The sequence below is a fragment of the Ranitomeya imitator genome, chromosome 3 (assembly GCF_032444005.1).
Source record: "Ranitomeya imitator isolate aRanImi1 chromosome 3, aRanImi1.pri, whole genome shotgun sequence".
NCBI classification, from domain to species: domain Eukaryota; kingdom Metazoa; phylum Chordata; class Amphibia; order Anura; family Dendrobatidae; genus Ranitomeya; species Ranitomeya imitator.
This window is the reverse complement of record NC_091284.1, coordinates 686,439,885-686,464,080: the sequence shown is the minus strand read 5'-3', so window position 1 is coordinate 686,464,080 and position 24,196 is coordinate 686,439,885. Positions and strand designations below refer to the sequence as shown.

The 24,196-nt window shown below is 45.6% G+C and overlaps 1 protein-coding gene across 2 annotated transcripts in view; it reads left to right on the top strand.

The window, feature by feature from the left end:
* LOC138670810 (retinol dehydrogenase 7-like) overlaps positions 1-24,196 on the top strand; it is an 86,740-nt gene that overhangs the window by 31,974 nt on the left and 30,570 nt on the right. For both annotated transcript variants that reach the window (XM_069758498.1, XM_069758497.1), the window contains exon 2: positions 14,129-14,465. In XM_069758498.1, coding sequence (XP_069614599.1) covers positions 14,150-14,465 — 316 coding nt within the window. In that variant the 5' untranslated portion in view covers positions 14,129-14,149. The remainder of the gene's footprint in view (positions 1-14,128; positions 14,466-24,196) is intronic.

The window sequence follows — 24,196 nt, the reverse complement described above, 5'->3', positions numbered from 1 at the left end:
AAACAAATATTTTCCTGATGTGCTGGAGCCATGCACATGGTTAACTGTGTCCAGTACTGAGGTTTATTCTTGGCCAATGGCGTAGCATCAATCCCCCTTAAGGGAATAGGACTCTGCAAAGGTTCCAAGGAAAAACCACAGCGCCTGGCAAACTCTAAGTCCATTAAGTTCAGGGCAGCGCCAGAATCCACAAATGCCATAACAGAAAAGGACGACAATGAGCAAATCAGGGTAACAGACAAGAGAAATTTAGGCTGCACAGTACTAATGGTAACAGACCTAGGGACCCTCCTAGTACGCTTAGGGCAATCAGAAATAGCATGAGCTGAATCACCACAGTAAAAACACAGGCCATTCTGACGTCTGAATTTCTGCCTTTCTGCTCTAGTCAAAATCCTATCACATTGCATAGGCTCAGGACTTCGCTCAGAGGACACTGCCATATGGTGCACCGCTTTGCGCTCACGCAAGCGCCGATCAATCTGAATGGCTAGAGACATAGACTCACTCAAACCGGCAGGCGCAGGAAAGCCCACCATTACATCTTTAAGGGTTTCAGAAAGACCTTTTCTGAAAATAGCAGCCAGCGCCTCTTCATTCCATTTAGTGAGCACAGACAATTTTCTAAATTTCTGGCAATATAACTCTGCCGCTTCCTGACCCTGACACAGGGCCAACAGTGTTTTCTCAGCATGCTCTACAGAGTTAGGTTCGTCATACAACAATCCGAGCGCCTGAAAAAATGCATCTACATTCAATAATGCCGGATTCCCTGTTTCAAGAGCAAATGCCCAGTCTTGAGGATCACCACGCAGTAAGGATATGATGATTTTCACTTGCCAAATGGGATCACCAGAAGAACGGGGTTTCAAAGCAAAAAACAATTTGCAGCTATTTTTAAAGTTCAAAAACTTGGATCTGTCCCCAAAAAACAAATCAGGATTAGGAATTCTTGGCTCTAGAGCCGGAGTCTGAACAATATAATCTTGGATACTCTGGACTCTTGCAGCAAGTTGATCCACACGAGAAAACAAACCCTGAACCTCCATACCAGAGCATATATCCAGCACCACCCAGATATCAAGAGGAAAAAAAAGGCAGAACAGAGCACAGAAAAAAAAATGGTTCAGAACTCTTTCTTTTTCCTTCTTTTGAGACGCATTCAATTCATTCTTGGCCTGCTGTACTGTTATGACCTGGTGGTTAAGAGGCCACACTGAAATGACCTGGTGGCTAAAACGCAACATGGAACGAGCTCTGAGAAGGTGGTATCTCTACTGACCGCAGTCCCTAATCCTAACAACACAACTAGAAATAGCCGTGGGATGTTCCTGACACTCCCTAGACACCTCGTCACAGCCTAAGATATAACTACCCCTAGAGAAGGAAATAGAACGCTATCTTGCCTCAGAGAAACCCCCAAAAGGAAAGATAGCCCCCCACAAATATTGACTGTGAAAGGAGAGGGAAATGACGAACACAGAAATTAAATTAGAATTCAGCAAAGTGGAGGCCAATACTAAACTAGATAGACAGAGAGCAAAGGATACAGTGCGGTCAGTATTAAAAACTACAAAATCCACGCAGAGTTTACAAAAATGAACTCCACACCGACTCACGGTGTGGAGGGGCAAATCTGCTTTCCCAGAGCTTCCAGCTAGCCTAAATAAGACATAGTGACAAGCTGGACAAAAGAGACAAAATGCAAAACAATAGAGTCCAAACAAATGGACAAACAAACTAGCAAAACTTATCTTTTGCAGACAAGGACTGGCCATATGAGAAATCCAAGGGAAGAATCAAATCCAACCAAGAACATTGACAGCAGGCATGGACTAAAGCCCAGAGCAGGTTTAAATAACAAACCCAGGCAAGGCGATTAGTGAAGGCAGCTGCTACAGCTACCTAACGGACCAGCAGTTCCACTCGAAACCACCAGAGGGAGCCCAAGGGCAGAACTCGCAAACATACCATTAGCAACCACAGGAGGGAGCTCCAGAACGGAACTCACAACAGAGCACCATTTGACTTTTTGAATGCAAGATTAGCTGGAATCAATGGTGGTGCCATTGGCGCGTTGCGTTTGGAGACCCCTGATGTGCCTAAAGAATGGAAACCCCTCAATTCTAACTCCAACACTATCCCCAACACACCCCTAACCCTAATCTCAACTCTAGCCATAACCCTAATCACAACCCTAACCCCAACACACCTCTAACCACAGCCCTAACCACAACACACCCCTAACCCTAATCCCAAACCTAAACATAATCCTAACCCTAACCCCAACACACCCCTAACCACAACCCTAACCCCAACACACCCCTAACCATAACCCTAACCACAAGCCTAATCTTAACCCTATTTCCAACCCTAGCCCTAATTCCAACCCTAACCCTAAGGCTATGTGCCCACGTTGCGGATTCGTGTGAGATTTTTCCGCACCATTTTTGAAAAATCCATGGGTAAAAGGCACTGCGTTTTACCTGCGGATTTACCGTGGATTGCCAGTGTTTTTTTGTGCAGATTTCACCTGCGGATTCCTATTGAGGAACAGGTGTAAAACGCTGCGGAATCCGCACAAAGAATTGACATGCTGCGGAAAATACAACACAGCGTTCCCGCGTGGTATTTTCCGCACCATGGGCGCAGCGGATTTAGTTTTCCATAGGTTTACATGGAACTGTAAAGCTGATGGAAAACTGCTACGAATCCACAGCGGCCAATCCGCTGCGGATCCGCAGCCAAATCCGCACCGTGTGCACATAGGCTAATTCTAAGGGTATGTGCACACGATGCGGAAAACGCTGCGGGTCCACAGCAGTTTCCCATGAGTTTACAAAAAACGCTGCGCACATGCTGCGGAAAAAACTGCGGAAACGCAGCGGTTTACATTCCGCACATTTCACTTCTTTCTGCGGATTCCGCAGCGGTTTTACAACTGCTCCAATAGAAAACCGCAGTGAAATCCGCAGAAAAAACACGGTAAATCCGCGATAAATCCGCAGCGGTTTTGCACTGCGGATTTATAAAAACCGCTGCAGAAAAATCCGCAGAGGACCCTGAATACGTGTGCACATTCCCTAACCCTAACCCTAGTTCTAGCTGTAGTGGGAAAAAAAAATTCTTTATTTTATTATTGTCCCTACCTATAGGGGTGATAAAGGGGGGGTCATTTACTTTTTTTTTTTATTTTGATCACTGTGATGTTTTATCACAGTGATCAAAATGTACATTTTCTGAGGGTTTCTGAGGGATGTTATTCTGGATTATCTCAATGAGAATAACTGTTTAACTCCATATCAGCATGGGTTTATGAGAAATCGCTCCTGTCAAACCAATCTAATAAGTTTTTATGAAGAGGTAAGCTATAGGCTGGACCACGGTGAGTCATTGGATGTGGTATATCTCGATTTTTCCAAAGCGTTTGATACCGTGCCGCACAAGAGGTTGGTACACAAAATGAGAATGCTTGGTCTGGGGGAAAATGTGTGTAAATGGGTTAGTAACTGGCTTAGTGATAGAAAGCAGAGGGTGGTTATAAATGGTATAGTCTCTAACTGGGTCGCTGTGACCAGTGGGGTACCGCAGGGGTCAGTATTGGGACCTGTTCTCTTCAACATATTCATTAATGATCTGGTAGAAGGTTTACACAGTAAAATATCGATATTTGCAGATGATACAAAACTATGTAAAGCAGTTAATACAAGAGAAGATAGTATTCTGCTACAGATGGATCTGGATAAGTTGGAAACTTGGGCTGAAAGGTGGCAGATGAGGTTTAACAATGATAAATGTAAGGTTATACACATGGGAAGAAGGAATCAATATCACCATTACACACTGAATGGGAAACCACTGGGTAAATCTGACAGGGAGAAGGACTTGGGGATCCTAGTTAATGATAAACTTACCTGGAGCAGCCAGTGCCAGGCAGCAGCTGCCAAGGCAAACAGGATCATGGGGTGCATTAAAAGAGGTCTGGATACACATGATGAGAGCATTATACTGCCTCTGTACAAATCCCTAGTTAGACCGCACATGGAGTACTGTGTCCAGTTTTGGGCACCGGTGCTCAGGAAGGATATAATGGAACTAGAGAGAGTACAAAGGAGGGCAACATAATTAATAAAGGGGATGGGAGAACTGCAATACCCAGATAGATTAGCGAAATTAGGAATATTTAGTCTAGAAAAAAGACGACTGAGGGGCGATCTAATAACCATGTATAAGTATATAAGGGGACAATACAAATATCTCGCTGAGGATCTGTTTATACCAAGGAAGGTGACGGGCACAAGGGGGCATTCTTTGCGTCTGGAGGAGAGAAGGTTTTTCCACCAACATAGAAGAGGATTCTTTACTGTTAGGGCAGTGAGAATCTGGAATTGCTTGCCTGAGGAGGTGGTGATGGCGAACTCAGTCGAGGGGTTCAAGAGAGGCCTGGATGTCTTCCTGGAGCAGAACAATATTGTATCATACAACTAGGTTCTGTAGAAGGACGTAGATCTGGGGATTTATTAGGATGGAATATAGGCTGAACTGGATGGACAAATGTCTTTTTTCGGCCTTACTAACTATGTTACTATGTTACTAAGTTACTATGGAACGAATCTGCCGGCCGGCAGATTCGGCGGGCGCATTGCGTATGCGCCCGCCAGTTTGGAAGATGGCGGCGCCCATGGAGAAGACGGACGGACACCGGGAGCCTTGGTAAGTATAAGGGGTGGGAGATCGGGGCACGGGGGGGCATCGGAGCACAGGGGGTGGCATAGGAGCACGGGGGGAGCGGACAGGAGGACGGAGGAGCGGAGCATAGGACGGAGGGCAGTGGACAACAGATCGGTGGCTTGGGGGGGGATCGGTGTGGTGGGGAGGGGGCACATCAGTGTTTCCAGCCATGGCCGATGATATTGCAGCATCAGCCATGGCTGGATTGTAATATTTCACCAGTTTTTTAGGTGAAATATTACAAATCGCTCTGATTGGCTGTTGAAAGTGAAACTGCCAATCAGAGCGATTGTAGCCATGGGGGGGTGAAGCCACCCCCCCTGGGCTAAAGTACTACTCCCCCTGTCCCTGCAGATCGGGTGAAATTGGAGTTAACCCTTTCACCGGATCTGCAGGGACGTGATCGTGCCATGACGCCACATAGGCGTCATGGGTCGGATTGGCACCGACTTTCATGACGCCTACTTGGTGTCATGGGTCGGGAAGGGGTTAAATCCCCCCCTGTACCTTCGGTGTCTTCAGCTCCACTGGAGCACTTACCACCGATCTGCGTCTCAGTGCCTCTGCTGCTCTGCCTCTGCTCTGCAGTGCGGGCGAGTGACGTCAGCAGCGTGAACACATGACCTGATCACGCTTCTGGCATCGCACATGCCCCAGCTGCCCCCCCTAGATACGCCACTGTATTAGATGCCGGTACAGTTGAAAGCAGTGATAGAGGAGAGCGTCATGTGAGGCTCCCTCTCCCATCATTCCCCCTCTGCCTATGACTCAGCAAGGTGTGCAAGCAGGGGAACTGAAGATCATGAGACACTGCAGAAGCCAGAGCACCTGATCAAGGAGGAGGAGAGGTGAGTTGTGTGTGTGTGTGTGTGTATATTATAGTGTGTGTATGTGTATGCATTATAGTGAGTGTGTGTGTGTGTATGCATTATAGTGAGTGTGTGTATGCATTATAGTGTGTGTATGCATTATAGTGTATGTGTGAGTGTGTGTGTATGCATTATAGTGTATGTGTGTATGCATTGTAGTGTATGTGTGTGTGAGTGTGTGTGTATGCATTATAGTGTATGTGTGTCAGTGTGTGTGTATGCATTATAGTGTATGTGTGAGTGTGACGAGGCTGAAGTTGGTTTCTTATTTGTCAGTTTCTTATTCGGCAATATTTTCTTTTCTGTTTCTTTATAGGTTTAACAACAAAAACTAAACATCACAATAATAACAAACAATGCAGCGAGGAGCCCTGATGTGAATACACTTAAAAACAGCTTCAAAAAGATAAAACTGGCACAAAAATGGTCATCAAAGTGGGCAACAAAGAGCGCTGAAGAAAGAGTTTAAATGCCTTTGGGCCACTGATCTCACACTGCAGACATATAGAACAGGGCGCCCCACATAAAAATCAGTTATCTCCAGCCTGGCCCAAATGGGTTTTGGACATCAGAACTGGCATCAAAGTGGGCAAACAGCCCATTTTCACAGATTCGAATAAGTAACTGATATTTTTAAGAAGTTAAATGACTTTGGGCCACTAATATGACACTTAAAATACCCAGATAGTGATTCCATGCATCAAACCCAGGTCCCTCCAGCCTGGCCTAAATGGGTTCTGGCCACCAGAACTGGCATCAAAGTGTGCAAACGGCCCATTTTCACAGATTTGAATAAGTAACTGATATTTTTAAGAAGTTAAATGACTTTGGGCCACTAATATGACACTTAAAATACCCAGATAGTGATTCCATGCATCAAACCCAGGTCCCTCCAGCCTGGCCTAAATGGGTTCTGGCCACCAGAACTGGCATCAAAGTGTGCAAACGGCCCATTTTCACAGATTTGAATAAGTAACTGATGTTTTTAAGGGGTTAAATGCCTTTGGGCCACTGATACCATCATGCATACATATAGAACAGAGAGCTCCACTTCAAAACCAGGTCTCCTCAGCCTGGCCCAAATGGGTTTTGGGCATCAGAACTGGCATCAAAGTGGGCAAACAGCCCATTTTCACAGATTTGAATAAGTGTTGTTTTCAAGGGGTTAAATGATTTTGTGCCACTGATCTGACACTTAAAATACACAGACAGTGATGCCCTGTATCAAACCCAGGTCCCTCCAGCCAGGCCAAAATGGGTTCTGGGCACCAGAACTGGCATCAAAGTGGGCAAATGGCCCATTTTCACAGATTTGAATAAGTAAGGCTACGTTCACATTTGTGTTGTGCGGGGCTGCGTCGGCGACGCACCGCACAACGCAAACAAAAACGCAACAAAACGCACGCTAAAACGCTGCGTTTTGCGACGCATGCGTCCTTTTTTGCCGAAAAATGGACGCAAAAAAAATGCAACTTGCTGCGTCCTCTGCGCCCTACGCTTGCGGCCAAAAAAACGCATGCGTCGCAAAACGCAGCACAACGCATGTCCATGCGCCCCCCATGTTAAATATAGGGGCGCATGACGCATGCGGCGCCGCGGGTGCGCCCGACGCAACCGCGCAAAACGCTAATGTGAACGTAGCCTAACTGATGTTCTTAAGGGGTTAAATGACTTTGGGCCGCTAATATGACACTTAAAATACACAGACAGTGATGTCCTGCATCAAACCCAAGTCCCTACAGCCTGGCCCAAATGGGTTCTGGGCATCAGAACTGGCATCAAAGTGGGCAAATGGTCCATTTTCACAGCTTTGAATAAGTGGCTGATGTTTTTAAGGGGTTCAATGACTTTGGGCCACTGTCTGTGTATTTTAAGTGTCAGATCAGTGGCCCAAAGTCACTTAACCCCTTAAAAACATCAGTTACTTATTCAAATCTGTGAAAATTGTCCGTTTGCCCATTTTGATGCCAGTTTTGATGCCCAGAACCCATTTGGGGCAGGCTGTAGGGACCTGTGTTTGATGCAGGGCATCAATATCTGTGTATTTTAAGTGTCATATTAGTGGCCCAAAGGCATTTAACCCCTTGAAAACATCAGTTACTTATTCAAATCTGTGAAAATTGAGTTTTTGCCCACGTTGATGTTAGTTCTCATGCACAGAACCCATTTGGGACAGGCTGGAGGGAACTGTATTGGATGTGGGGCTCCCTGTTCTATATGTATGCACTGTGGTATCAGTGGCCCAAAGTCATTTAACCCCTTAAAACCATCATGTACTTATTCAAATCTGTGAAAAATTGCTGTTTGCCCACTTTGATGCCAGTTCTGGTGCCCAGAACCCATTTGGGCCAGGCTGGAGGGACCTGGGTTTGATGCAGGGCATCACTATCTGTGTATTTTAAGTGTCAGATCAGTGGCCCAAAGTATTTAACCCCTTAAAAACATCAGTTACTTATTCAAATCTGTGAAAATGGGCCATTTGCCCACTTTGATGCCAATTCTGGTGCCCAGTACCCATTTGGGCCAGGCTGCAGGGACCTGGGTTTAATGCAGGGCATCACTGTCTGTGTATTTTAAGTATTATTCCCATAGTCCTAGATCATTTATGGCTAAAGTCACTTCAACAATACAGCAAATACATATTCTAATATGGAATACCATAGAATAAAAGAAGTGAAGGAGAATCATATAAATTAAAATAGTAAATTTATTGATAAATATTGAAATAAGTTTAACATATAGACAAAAAATTATTGATAAGAAGGGGAAATAAATACCACCAGTACTAAGAAAAGGGGGTTTTTAGCAAGGTACCATTCCAGGGATAAAAATATCAGTTAACCAATAACCATATGTGCGGTGCAAAGATGGCGGTTATATTTGTAAGTAAACAATAAAGGCACAGCAGATTGTAGGTGAGCCACCGCAGGAAATAATCATGAGCATGTAAATGTGTCCCAAAAAATTAATTATTCCTTACAAAGAAGGCAAATATAAGGCATATGTCCAGAGAATACAACAACAAGTTGTTAATAAGCTGGAAAGTGAATTCACTACAAACAGGGGAAAACAGGGGAAAATCACATGATAGGGTTAATTTACCTGTGGTGCATGTGAATCAGGAATAGCCGTGCACAAAGGTTGGAGTACCAATGCTGTTATTCCCAAGCCCGACGAGCGCTGTTTCGCAAATGCTTCTTCCATTGGGGCAGGACAAGTTACAAAGGTATTTGGGGGGGTTTATGCGGTATGCTGAGGGAAAATAAACCCGGAAGTGTCTCTGAGAAGTTCATGGGTGCGCACGCATGCAGGGCCGTCCCACCTTACCAAGGGACTTCCGGACATGCGCACCGTGACACGCAGTGGAACGCACTGCGGTCACATGGGTCAGCTCCTCCGGAAGTCAGAGGGGGCGTACGGAACCTGTGCGTGCGCAGGGAGAATTCACAGGACACTCCGAGAAAAGGAGAATGTTAGGCAGGCGCTTGCGCAATAGAAACTAATAGAGCGCGTAGGGAATGGAGGAAAGGAGGATGTTAAACCAGTGCGTTGCGCGAAAAAAGGTCATGACTGAAGGGGCAGGACATGGGAGGAGCTGAGGAGGGGAGAATGGACTCGCACTTGCAGAGGAAAGATTACGAGCATGAAAATAGACAGAATAAATGCAAGGGATGAAAACTAACTGGATGCAAATGGAAGGGGGGAAATAAGGGAAGGTAAAGTGAAATGAGCAAAGCGGTGCCATTGCCTTACCGCCTAAGAATCGATACATGACATATTATTAATATCTTGTAAAGGAAGAGGGTAATATAGTGCGCCACTACATGGAGGATAATAATATATGACATATAGTGAAATCACAAAGGATGAAGTGAAGGGTAACGCCGAATATGCTATCACATAAAAAAGTAATATGTGACAAGTGACATGTATTAATATATTCCCAAAGAATAAGGTGAAAAGTGACATGAATATGTAATGAGAGTAATATGGGAAATATGACTTTAGCAAAGAACTGGGGTAAAAACCAAAAAATGGTAAGGATAATGGTAAGACTTGTGGGGTGGGAATGTGAGAGACGGCAGTATTAATGCAAAGCACTACCGCAAAAAGCATAGTATATACAATATAAATATAAATATATGCAAAGGGAATAAGGTAGTGAAAGTGTGCTATCACATCATAAAGGAATATATAACATACTTGTTGGTGTATACACAAGGGATGAGGTAGAGGTGACAACAATATTTATCCCTGGTGGGAATAGTATAAAAGGTATGACATGGGAATAACTGAGGAAAAAGGGAGGGGGGGGAGGGGGAAGGAGGGGTGTCTCTAAAGGGCTTGGGGTTGAAGCCAAGTTTAAAAATAATATAAAATAAAAATATAAGAGGAATGATACGTGAGGGTAAAGAATTTGGATAAAATTGGAAAGAGAAACACTACCTAAAGTGAAAGGTGAATGTAACCGTGAATAATACAATAGTAAATACAAGAAACAAAACCATTATTTGATGTGAAGTTCATTATAAAGTCCGTTGCAAAGATGCTTAATGATGCAGATCCTCCTCATTTTCTTTCCCGATCAAGATGGTAGGCCATACGTTTTTTTCAATATATAGTTCATCTCCGTCCATCACTGTCCAAAGTGAGACCGGGAATCCATAATGAGGCGTGCCCGGATAATCACAAACAATTGTAAGGGAAAAGCGTCTGATGACCAGGAGCAGCAGCGCAAGCACATATGAGCCTATGATAAAGGATAATTATTAATATATGCACATAATAAAAACAGGCAAAAAAGGGTGAAAAGAGGAAGAAGGGAAGAAGGGAAGGGGGGAGAAGGAAAGGAGACGCCTTATAAATAGGATGAGGCATTAAAAACACAAAAATACAAAATTTAAAAACACCTTAACAACTGGTCCAAAAATTTGATTAAAAGAATGCAGATTACAAAAAATAATTAAAGCTAAAGCTTTCATTTAGGCCACTTGGGGTGATTGTGCCAAGGCGATATATCCATTTGCTCTCGAGTTGTGCAAGGAGTTTTGCCAGATCACCTCCACGTATGCCTAAATTGATTTGATCTATGGCTTTAAAGAGAAGGCCTTTAGGGTTACAATTATGGTGAGTTTTGAAGTGACGTGGCAAAGTTTTTAGAAGAGAACAGTCGTTGATCATTTTGGCTTTTTCAATGTTGCGAATGTGTTCGCGTATTCTGATTTTGACTTCCTGAGTGGTCATGCTAATATATATTAAGCCACATGGGCATGTGGCATGGTATACAACACCCTGTGAAGAGCATGTGAGATGTTTTCGAATGTCGAACATCTTCGATCCATTAAAGTTAGTAAATGTATGCGATTTTTTCGTGTTCAGGCATTTGTGTGTATGCATTATAGTGTATATGTATATGCATTATAGTGTATGTGTGAGTGTGTGTGTATGCATTATATTGTGTGTGAGTGTGTGTATGCATTATAGTTTGTATGTATGCCTTATAGTGTGTGTGAATGTGTGTATATATTACAGTGTGTGCATTATAGTGTGTGTGTGTCTGCTGCATGATACTGTGAGTGGGGGGACTATACTGTGTGTGGGGGCTGCATTAGACTTTGTGTTTGGGGGGTCTGCATTATACTGTGTGTGGGGGACTGCCCTATACTGTGTGTGGGGGGCTGCACTATACTGTGTGTGGGAGGGCTGTATTATACTGTGTGTGGGGAGCTGCATTATTCTGCTTGTGGAGTGATGCATTCTACTGTGTGGGGGGGCTACATTATACTGTGTGTATGGGGGTCTGCATTATACAATGTGGGGGGTGCTGCACTATTGTGTGTGTGTGTTTGTGGGGAGCTGCATTATACTGTGTGCATGGGGGCTGCATTACACTATGTGTGTGGGGCTGCATTACACTCTGAGGGTGCTACATTATACTCTGAGGGCCCTGCATTATACTCTTAGGGGGCTGGATTATACTCTGAAGTGGCTGCATTACACTGTGTGGGGGGCTGCATTATACTGGGAGTGTGTGGGGGCTGCATTATACTGTGTGTGTTTGTGGGGGGTTGGATTATACTGTGTGCGGAGGGCTGAATTATAGTGTGTGTAGAGCTACATTATACTCTGAGGGGGCTGCTTTATACTCTGGAGTGCTATATTATACTCTGAGGGGGCTGCATTATACTATGTGTGGGGGCTCCATTATACTGCTTGTGGGGGGCTGTGTTATACTCTGATGGGGCTGCAATATACTCTGATGGGCTGCATTATGCTCTATGACAGGACTACAATATACTCTGAGGGGGCTGCACTATTCTTTGAGGGGGCTGCGTTATACACTGAGGGGGCTGCATTATGCTCTATGAGGGGAGTACCTTGTATTCTATGAGGTGGCTGCATTATACTCTGAGGGGATTTGCATTATACTTTGAGCGGGACTGCAGTATATTCTGAGGGGGCTGCATTATACTCTAGCAAGGGCCATGGGGACTATATTTTACTATATGTACTATATGGGACCTGTGTTATACTGTATCAAGGACTATCTGTTCCAATCATTCTTCCTCAGCTGGAGTAAGGGTAGGTGCACACGGTCAGTAAACAATGCGGGTTGTACACTGTGCACTTGTGCAGTTTCCAGATGTTACAGCATAGTGGATAGGATTTCAAGAAATGCATGCACAGATGCCCATGGCTCACTCGCAGAGAAGGACATGCGGCTAGTCTCTCCAGACCGCAGCATATCTATTTATCTCGCAAAGGAGCGAGTCTCCTCAAGATAAATTTCACCCATACAATGTATTGGGACATGGTGATTCTGCACAGTTCAATGAAGACGTGCGGATTCACCTGCGTTCAATAGCCGGCATCGCTTTGGATGCAGCGGACACGTGTGCATATACCCTAAGGAGGTTGGGAAACAAGCGTCGAACGACTTCAATATTGTTGATCGTGCTTGTTTAGCGCCCTGAACTTAGCATTTGTAAATACAACAGAAATGTTTCTGTGTGATGGTGCAATATGTGAGCATTTGGGGCCCCACTTAAAAACTTTTTTCCCCAGGGACCCATTTTGTCTAAAACAAACCATGAACTGCTGTTACGGTAGTCATCCAAATATATACAGTATATATGCTCTTTTGCACTAGTTTCTGGATTAACTTTTGTCCTCACTGTGTTGGCATAATGATGAAGCGAATATTTTTTAATGTAAAACAGAAAAGAAATAGATACAAAACATGCAGTATATCATAAGGTTTAAACTAGATATAATATGGAAATGTAGTCAGATGAAAACTGCACTCACTTTAGGATACAAAGTACATGTTTATTTAAGATGGAAATAGGACAGTGTAATCCTAGTATCTTGGGCGTGCTCGGTAATATGTTCCTGTCCCTGCGGCTGCATGATTCGTGGCTGTTAGACAGCAGCAACACATGCAGGGATGGCCTGTTTGTCAGTGAATCCCTGCATGTGTTGCTGCTGTCTAAGAGCCGCGAATCAGGCAGCCACAGGGATTCAAACATATTATTCGAGCACGCCCAAGATAATCGGATAACGCCCGAGCATGCTCGGATAACACAATATCCGAGCACACTCGCTCATCACTAATGGTTATCTTAAAGGGAACCTGTCACATGAAAAAAACACTATTAGCCTGCAGATATTGGGTTAATCTGCAGGTTAGTAGCATTCTGAACCTGCCTGGCGCCAGCACTTAAGAGCCCTGCTGCTGGGAGGAAATTACATTTATTTCCCCGACAGTCATGGGGGTAGCGCCGGCGCAGGTTCTGTCACCGATCTGTGTATAGAGAACGGTCACTATAACTGCGCTCCCAGCCCTGACTGACAGACGTATCAGCATTAGGGCTCCATATCTTCAGTTTAATAGCATTTTTTCACAAGACAGGTTCCCTTTAATAATTATTAGTAGACATCAGGGATAATTTCATTTTGTTAATTTCATAAATTGCATTAAAATAACTTCTAAAAGATGTTTAAATATTAATTTATCTTATACACCCAGACCCTCCCTGTCCTGTACTCCTCCTGTGCTGGCTCGGCTCACTCCTGCCTTGCTTGTAATGTGCCTGGAGTCTTTGTAGCGTGCATAGTACAAACTTTTAAAAAGACAAAACAGGACACAAAATGTTCACTATACAAGAGAAAAATAGCTAAAACACCACTCAAATAGACGCTCTATGAATTAATTTGTCTATTATTTTTTCAGATTGAAATATTTTGCACTTTGAAGATTATTAGGATTTTTGATTACTTCCATATATTATACAGTATTAGCACAGATAAACTCAATGTATCTATGTGAAACAGATCTAGTATGTAGCAGTCAAAGGCATGAAGCAAGTGTGACAAGATCCTTATTTAAAAAATTGCAAACTGTACCCCTTCTCTGTGAATTTGCATTCATCATTTTCTTTATCAGGTGTTGGCCACATGAGACTACTGAATAAATAAATATGTAAAAGAAATCAATATTAACTCTTTTTATCTCTGTTATATTTTAGTGACACCTTACTGTTGAATCCATGATGTGGCTCCCTCTGCTGGTGCTGTTGGGTTTGATCTTCCTATACAGACGATACAGATATAGTCTGATCCTGGAGAATCTCACAGATAAATATGTTTTCATCACGGGATGTGATTCTGGATTTGGGAAATTGTTAACACGGAATCTGGATAAACGTGGAATGAAGGTTTTGGCTGCTTGTCTGACAGCAAAAGGAGCTGAAGACTTAAAGAAGGAAATGTCAAGTAGGGTGCAGACAGTAATTTTAGATGTAACCAGCACCGAAAGTGTTCGTGCCGCTCTTCAGTGGGCATCTGCAATTGTTGGCAACAAAGGTGTGGTTTGATTTGAAATACGTCTAGTACATTAATAGAATTACTTTAAAATGCTGTCTCTTGAAAAATCTTGATGGACACCCACAGAAAACCAAGCACCGTGCTGCGCGTTTCATTTATACATTCACTCATTAAGTCAGTTAGAGCAATCAAACCTCATGGTGGCACATCATGGCAATAAACAGGGCACAACTGGCCAAAATTACTGTAAAAGGCCTAAAGTTAAAGATGACACATTACATTTGTATATTAGGCAAACAAGTTATATATACCGTATATACTCGAGTATAAGCCGACCCGAGTATAAGCCGACCCCCCTAATTTTGCCACAAAAAACTGGGAAAACGTATTGACTCGAGTATAAGCCTAGGGTGGAAATGCAGCATTTACCGGTGAATTTCAAAAATAAAAATAGATCATTCTTGCCCCATAGCTGTGCCATATAATGCTCTGCACCGTTCATTATTGCCCCATAGCTGTGCCATATAGTGCTCTGCACCGTTCATATTTCCCCATAGCTGTGCCATATAGTGCTCTGCACCGTTCATTATTGCCCCATAGCTGTGCCATATAGTGCTCTGCACCGTTCATATTGCCCCATAGCTGTGCCATATAGTGCTCTGCACCGTTCATATTTCCCCATAGCTCTGCCATATAGTGCTCTGCACTGTTCATATTGCCCCATAGCTGTGCCATATAGTGCTCTGCACCGTTCATATTTCCCCATAGCTGCCATATAGTGCTCTGCACCGTTCATATTTCCCCATAGCTGTGCCACATAGTGCTCTGCACCGTTCATATTTCCCCATAGCTGTGCCATATAGTGCTCTGCACCGTTCATATTTCCCCATAGCTGTGCCATATAGTGCTCTGCACCGTTCATATTGCCCCATAGCTGTGCCATATAGTGCTCTGCACCGTTCATATTTCCCCATAGCTCTGCCATATAGTGCTCTGCACTGTTCATATTGCCCCATAGCTGTGCCATATAGTGCTCTGCACCGTTCATATTTCCCCATAGCTGCCATATAGTGCTCTGCACCGTTCATATTTCCCCATAGCTCTGCCATATAGTGCTCTGCACCGTTCATATTTCCCCATAGCTGTGCCATATAGTGCCCTGCACCGTTCATATTGCTCCATAGCTGTGCCATATAGTGCTCTGCACCGTTCATATTTCCCCATAGCTCTGCCATATAGTGCTCTGCACTGTTCATATTGCCCCATAGCTGTGCCATATAGTGCCCTGCACCGTTCATATTTCCCCATAGCTGCCATATAGTGCTCTGCACCGTTCATATTTCCCCATAGCTGTGCCACATAGTGCTCTGCACCGTTCATATTTCCCCATAGCTGTGTCATATAGTCAGAGGCGTAGCTAGAGCTTTTGCCGCCCGGGGCTGTTCCCGAGTTTGGCGCCCCCCCCACCCCCCCCCCCTCCCCCGGCTCAATACACACAAAGGTTACCAAAAATGGTTTTCCTGTTTTGTAGAACTTAAACTGGGCCTAATGGTGTCACCCCCACATGCCAAACCTGTGACTTAATACCACCACACCATGACCAGACCACATAGTGACCGAATAATACTACATACAAGGGACAAATACCACCGCACCATTTCCAGACCACATATTGCCACCACATAGTGACTGAATACTACAATACTGATCAGTAATAAAAAAAAAAAACACAATACTATCACCATAAGTGCCAGTATTCACAGGAGATCTGTACTTAATATGCAGTGTCTGTGTAGAGGTAATACAGAGATCACTGGTGGTATTATACACAGGAACTCTGTATGTAATGTATAGATAATACAGTGATCACTGGTGACATTGTACACAGGACCGCTGTATATAGTATACAGTGTATAGTGTCAGTGTATAGGTAACACTGACTCACCAGTGACGTCTCTAGGTGAAGTCCTTCATCTTTCATCCAGCACAGACCGCCATCATTCCTTCCAGCCAGGACTCGTTTCTGCAGGAAATAACACAGTTATCTCGAGCTCCGCTTGCAGAACACATTACTTAATTTTTCACAACTTCTACATTACACCACATGAAGAAAAAAAGGTGACATAGTGTCACTCTGCACAGTAACAGGACCGCCCCCTCATTTAAAACAGTATTGTTGTGAATTCTGTGGCAGAGCTCCCTCCTGTGGTCACAAGTGGTACTTCGGCTGATTCTCTCTGTGAGCTTCCATTAGTGGAGGAGAGTGGTACTGCGGCTTCTGAGTTTCCTTCCTCAGGTGATGTGGTGAAGTCGTTAGGTGCTGCTCTATTTAACTCCACCTAGTGCTTTGATCCTGGCCTCCAGTCAATGTTCTAGTATTGGACCTGTTTCCTCCTGGATCGTTCCTGTGGCCTGCTGCTCTGCATAGCTAAGTTCCGCTTTGCTATTTTGTTTGCTGTTTTTTTCTGTCCAGCTTGTCTATTTGTTTTTTCTTGCTTGCTGGAAGCTCTGGGACCCAGAGGGTGTACCTCCGTGCCGTTAGTTCGGTACGGAGGATCTTTTTGCCCCCTTTACGTGGTTGTTTGAAGGGTTTTGTGTTGACCGCAAAGTTACCTTTCCTATCCTCGCTCTGTTTAGTAAGTCGGGCCTCACTTTGCTAAATCTATTTCATCTCTACGTTTGTCTTTTCATCTTAATCACAGTCATTATATGTGGGGGCTGCCTTTTCCTTTGGGGTATTTCTCTGAGGCAAGGTAGGCTTATTTTCTATCTTCAGGCTAGCTAGTTTCTCAGGCTGTGCCGAGTTGCATAGGGAGCGTTAGGCGCAATCCACGGCTGCCTCTAGTGTGGTTGGAGAGGATTAGGGATTGCGGTCAGCAGAGTTCCCACGTCTCAGAGCTCGTTCTATGTTTTTTGGGTTATTGTCAGATCACTGTATGTGCTCTGACTTCTATGTCCATTGTGGTACTGAATTACCTCTTCATAACAGTACTGGAGGCCAAAGTACTAATGATTCTCAATAGAGGGAAAAAAGAAGTTCTGAGACCATTTTTTTTTCTCTGCACTGTGTTTTGCCTTTTTTTTCCCCTAGACATTTGGGTGGTTCAGTACACAGGTGTAGCGATGGACATTAAAGGTCTGTCTTCATGTGTGGATCAGCTCTCGGCAAGAGTACAAAAGATTCAAGACACTATTGATCAGAAATCTATGTTAGAACCAAGAATTCCTATTTCTGATTTGTTTTTTGGAGATAGAACTAAATTTCTGAGTTTCAAAAATAACTGTAAACTATTTCTGGCCTTGAAACCTCGCTCCTCTGGTGACCCAGTTCAACAAGTTTTGATCATTATTTCTTTTTTACGTGGCGACCCTCAGGACTGGGCATTTTCTCTTGCGCCAGGAGATCCTGCATTAAGTAATATCGATGCGTTTTTCCTGGCGCTCGGATTGCTGTACGATGAACCTAATTCAGTGGATCAGGCAGAGAAGAATTTGCTGGCTCTGTGTCAGGCTCAGGATGATATAGAGGTATATTGTCAGAAATTTAGAAAGTGGTCCATACTCACTCAATGGAATGAAGGTGCGCTCGCAGCTATTTTCAGAAAGGGTCTCTCTGAAGCCCTTAAGGATGTCATGGTGGGATTTCCTATGCCTGCTGGTTTGAATGAGTCTATGTCTTTGGCTATTCAGATCGGTCGACGCGTGCGTGAGCGTAAATCTGTGCACCATTTGGCGGTATTACTTGAGCTTAAACCTGAGCCTATGCAGTGCGATAGGACTTTGACCAGAGTTGAACGGCAAGAACACAGACGTCGGAATGGGCTGTGTTTCTACTGTGGTGATTCCACTCATGCTATCTCTGATTGTCCTAAGCGCACTAAGCGGTTCGCTAGGTCTGCCACCATTGGTACGGTACAGTCAAAATTTCTTTTGTCCGTTACCTTGATCTGCTCTTTGTCATCGTATTCTGTCATGGCATTTGTGGATTCAGGCGCTGCCCTGAATTTGATGGACTTGGAGTATGCTAGGCGTTGTGGGTTTTTCTTGGAGCCCTTGCAGTGTCCTATTCCATTGAGAGGAATTGATGCTACGCCTTTGGCCAAGAATAAGCCTCAGTACTGGACCCAGCTGACCATGTGCATGGCTCCTGCACATCAGGAGGTTATTTGCTTTCTGGTGTTGCATAATCTGCATGATGTGGTCGTGTTGGGGTTGCCATGGCTACAAGTCCATAATCCAGTATTAGATTGGAAATCCATGTCTGTGTCCTGCTGGGGTTGTAAGGGGGTACATGGTGATGTCCCATTTCTGACTATTTCGTCATCCACCCCTTCTGAGGTTCCAGAGTTCTTGTCTGATTACCGGGATGTATTTGATGAGCCCAAGTCCGATACCCTACCTCCGCATAGGGATTGTGATTGTGATATCGATTTGATTCCTGGTAGTAAATTCCCAAAAGGTCGACTGTTTAATTTGTCTGTGCCTGAGCACGCCGCTATGCGGAGTTATGTGAAGGAGTCCTTGGAGAAGGGGCATATTCGCCCATCATCGTCGCCATTAGGAGCAGGGTTCTTTTTTGTAGCCAAGAAGGATGGTTCGCTGAGACCTTGTATAGATTACCGCCTTCTAAATAAGATCACGGTTAAATTTCAGTACCCCTTGCCGTTGTTATCTGATTTGTTTGCTCGGATTAAGGGGGCTAGTTGGTTCACCAAGATAGATCTTCGTGGTGCGTATAATCTTGTGCGTATTAAGCGAGGCGATGAATGGAAAACTGCATTTAATACGCCCGAGGGCCATTTTGAGTATCTAGTAATGCCATTCGGACTTGCCAATGCTCCATCAGTGTTTCAGTCCTTTATGCATGACATCTTCCGAGAGTACCTGGATAAATTCCTGATTGTGTACTTGGATGACATTTTGATCTTCTCGGATGATTGGGAGTCTGATGTGAAGCAGGTCAGAACGGTGTTTCAGGTCCTGCGTGCTAATTCTTTGTTTGTGAAGGGATCAAAGTGTCTCTTTGGTGTGCAGAAGGTTTCATTTTTGGGGTTCATCTTTTCCCCTTCTACTATCGAGATGGACCCTGTTAAGGTCCAAGCCATCCATGATTGGACTCAGCCGACATCTCTGAAAAGTCTGCAAAAGTTCCTGGGCTTTGCTAATTTTTATCGTCGCTTCATCTGCAATTTTTCTAGTATTGCTAAACCATTGACCGATTTGACCAAGAAGGGTGCTGATGTGGTCAATTGGTCTTCTGCTGCTGTGGAAGCTTTTCAAGAGTTGAAGCGTCGTTTTTCTTCTGCCCCTGTGTTGTGTCAACCAGATGTTTCGCTTCCATTCCAGGTCGAGGTTGATGCTTCTGAGATTGGAGCAGGGGCTGTTTTGTCGCAGAGAAGTTCTGATTGCTCGGTGATGAAACCATGCGCCTTCTTTTCCAGGAAGTTTTCGCCTGCTGAGCGAAATTATGATGTGGGCAATCGAGAGTTGCTGGCCATGAAGTGGGCATTCGAGGAGTGGCGTCATTGGCTTGAAGGAACTAAGCATCACGTGGTGGTATTGACTGATCATAAGAACTTGACTTATCTCGAGTCTGCTAAGCGTTTGAATCCTAGACAGGCTCGTTGGTGTGCTGTTTTTTGCCCGTTTTGACTTTGTGATTTCGTACCTTCCGGGCTCTAAAAATGTGAAGGCGGATGCTCTGTCTAGGAGTTTTGTGCCCGACTCTCCGGGTTTATCTGAGCCGGCGGGTATCCTCAAAGAGGGAGTAATTGTGTCTGCCATCTCCCCTGATTTGCGGCGGGTGCTGCAAAAATTTCAGGCTAATAAACATGATCGTTGCCCAGCGGAGAAACTGTTTGTCCCTGATAGGTGGACGAATAAAGTTATCTCTGAGGTTCATTGTTCGGTGTTGTTTGGTCATCCTGGAATCTTTGGTACCAGAGAGTTGGTGGCCAGATCCTTTTGGTGGCCATCTCTATCGCGGGATGTGCGTTCTTTTGTGCAGTCCTGTGGGATTTGTGCTCGGGCTAAGCCCTGCTGTTCTCGTGCCAGTGGGTTGCTTTTGCCCTTGCCGGTCCCGAAGAGTCCTTGGACACATATCTCAATGGATTTTATTTCAGATCTTCCCGTCTCTCAAAAGATGTCAGTCATTTGGGTGGTCTGTGATCGCTTCTCTAAGATGGTCCATTTGGTACCCTTGTCTAAATTACCTTCCTCCTCTGATTTGGTGCCATTGTTCTTCCAGCATGTGGTTCGTTTACATGGCATTCCAGAGAATATCGTTTCTGACAGAGGTTCCCAGTTTGTTTCGAGGTTTTGGCGAGCCTTTTGTGGTAGGATGGGCATTGACTCGTCTTTCTCCTCGGCTTTCCATCCTCAGACTAATGGCCAGACCGAACGAACCAATCAGACCTTGGAAACATATCTGAGATGCTTTGTTTCTGCTGATCAGGATGACTGGGTGTCCTTTTTGCCTTTGGCTGAGTTCGCCCTTAATAATCGGGCCAGCTCGGCTACCTTGGTTTCGCCGTTTTTCTGCAACTCTGGGTTCCATCCTCGTTTCTCTTCAGGGCAGGTTGAGTCTTCGGACTGTCCTGGTGTGGATACTGTGGTGGACAGGTTGCAGCAGATTTGGACTCATGTAGTGGACAATTTGACCTTGTCCCAGGAGAAGGCTCAACGTTTCGCTAATCGCAGACGCTGTGTGGGTCCCCGACTTCGTGTTGGGGATTTGGTTTGGTTATCTTCTCGTCATATTCCTATGAAGGTTTCCTCTCCTAAGTTTAAACCTCGTTTCATTGGTCCGTATAGGATTTCTGAGGTTCTTAATCCTGTGTCTTTTCGTCTGACCCTTCCAGATTCTTTTTCCATACATAACGTATTCCATAGGTCATTGTTGCGGAGATACGTGGCACCTATGGTTCCATCTGTTGATCCTCTTGCCCCGGTTTTGGTGGAGGGGGAGTTGGAGTATATTGTGGATAAGATTTTGGATTCTCGTCTTTCAAGACGGAAACTCCAGTATCTGGTTAAGTGGAAGGGTTATGCTCAGGAAGATAATTCCTGGGTCTTTGCCTCTGATGTCCATGCTCCCGATCTTGTTCGTGCCTTTCATATGGCTCATCCTGGTCGTCCTGGGGGCTCTGGTGAGGGTTCGGTGACCCCTCCTCAAGGGGGGGGTACTGTTGTGAATTCTGTGGCAGAGCTCCCTCCTGTGGTCACAAGTGGTACTTCGGCTGATTCTCTCTGTGAGCTTCCGTTAGTGGAGGAGAGTGGTACTGCGGCTTCTGAGTTTCCTTCCTCAGGTGATGTGGTGAAGTCGTTAGGTGCTGCTCTATTTAACTCCACCTAGTGCTTTGATCCTGGCCTCCAGTCAATGTTCTAGTATTGGACCTGTTTCCTCCTGGATCGTTCCTGTGGCCTGCTGCTCTGCATAGCTAAGTTCCGCTTTGCTATTTTATTTGCTGTTTTTTTCTGTCCAGCTTGTCTATTTGTTTTTTCTTGCTTGCTGGAAGCTCTGGGACGCAGAGGGTGTACCTCCGTACCGTTAGTTCGGTACGGAGGGTCTTTTTGCCCCCTTTGCGTGGTTGTTTGAAGGGTTTTGTGTTGACCGCAAAGTTACCTTTCCTATCCTCGCTCTGTTTAGTAAGTCGGGCCTCACTTTGCTAAATCTATTTCATCTCTGCGTTTGTCTTTTCATCTTACTCACAGTCATTATATGTGGGGGCTGCCTTTTCCTTTGGGGTATTTCTCTGAGGCAAGGTAGGCTTATTTTCTATCTTCAGGCTAGCTAGTTTCTCAGGCTGTGCCGAGTTGCATAGGGAGCGTTAGGCGCAATCCACGGCTGCCTCTAGTGTGGTTGGAGAGGATTAGGGATTGCGGTCAGCAGAGTTCCCACGTCTCAGAGCTCGTTCTATGTTTTTTGGGTTATTGTCAGATCACTGTATGTGCTCTGACTTCTATGTCCATTGTGGTACTGAATTACCTCTTCATAACACAGTATACTCAAAAAATAAAATAAATACATCACTGCAGTAATAATATCCCTTAATTACCCCCTATGGTAATAATATTCCCCACCCTGGCCCCGTTTATCTCATTCCTGGCTCCAGCCATATGTTCTCGCATCCTGCCCTCATGAGTATCCATTCTACCCCACATGATCTCCCCATCCTGCCCCACCAGCCTCCATCGTATCCGTCCTGCCCCATGATCCAATCCTGCCCCGTGTCTCCAATCATGCCCCGTATCTACATTCTGCCCATGCCTCAAGTCCTGCCCCCAGTGTGTCCAGCATATTACCCCCATGTTGTCCAGCATTGCCCCAGTGTGTCCAGCATTGCCCCCAGTGTGTCCAGCAATCTGCCCCAGTGTCCAGCAATCTGCCCCAGTGTCCAGCATTGCCCCAGTGTGTCCAGAAATCTGCCCCAGGGTCTCCAGCATTGCCCCCAGTGTGTCCAGCATTGCCCCCAGTGTGCACAGCAATCTGCCCCAGTGTGCACAGCAATCTGCCCCAGAGTGCACAGCAATCTGCCCCAGCGTGCACAGCAATCTGCCCCAGCGTGCACAGCAATCTGCCCCAGCGTGCACAGCAATCTGCCCCAGCGTGCACAGCATTGCCCCAGCGTGTCCAGCAATCTGCCCCAGTGTCCAGAAATCTGTCCCAGGGTCTCCAGCATTGCCCCAGTATGTCCAGAAGTCTGCCCCAGGGTCTCCAGCATTGCCTCAATGTGTCTAGAAATCTGCCCCAGGGTCTCCAGTATTGCCCCAGTGTGTCCAGCAATCTGCCCCATGGTCTCCTGTATTGCCCCAGTGTGTCCAGCATTCTGCCCCATGGTCTCCAGTATTGCCCCAGTGTGTCCAGCATTCTGCCCCATGGTCTTCAGTATTGCCCCAGTGTGTCCAGCATTCTGCCCCATGGTCTCCAGTATTGCCCCAGTGTGTCCAGCAATCTGCCCATGGTCTCCAGTATTGCCCCGGTGTGTCCAGCAATCTGCCCCATGGTCTTCAGTATTGCCCCAGTGTGTCCAGCATTCTGCCCCATGGTCTCCAGTATTGCCCCAGTGTGTCCAGCAATCTGCCCCATGGTCTCCAGTATTGCCCCGGTGTGTCCAGCAATCTGCCCCAAGGTCTCCAGCATTGCCCCCAGAGTCAGACATAAAGAAAAAAAAAAAATCCTCACCTCTCCCGTTCCTAGCGCAGGTCCGGTGCAGCCAGTCAGCGTCTCTCCGGCTCTGCAACGCTCAGGACAGAGAGGCTGAGCGGCGCGCACAGTGATGACGTCATTGCGCCCTCTGCCCTGAGACGTCGCAGAGTCAGAGGGCGCTGAAGACGCTACAGCTGCCGCAGGAACCAGGAGAGGTGAGTATTAGAGCGGGGGCCGGGGGTGGGGGGAGCCTGGTCTTGGCGGCGGACGGCGCCGCCCGAAGATTTAAAGTGCCCGCGTCTTTTTTTTTCGTTTCTTCCTCCTCCTGCAGCGCCGGCCGCCCCCCGCATTGTGCCGCCCGGGGCGGCCCGCCCCCCCGCTCCCCCTTTCCTACGCCACTGCATATAGTGCTCTGCACCGTTCATATTTCCCCATAGCTCTGCCACATAGTGCTCTGCACCGTTCATATTTCCCCATAGCTGTGCCATATAGTGCTCTGCACCGTTCATATTTCCCCATAGATGCTCCACATATATCTGTGCCATTGCTGCTGCTGCTGCAATAAAAAAAAAAAAAGCCATACTCACCTCTCTTGCTTGCAGCTCCCAGCGTCCGGTCCCGG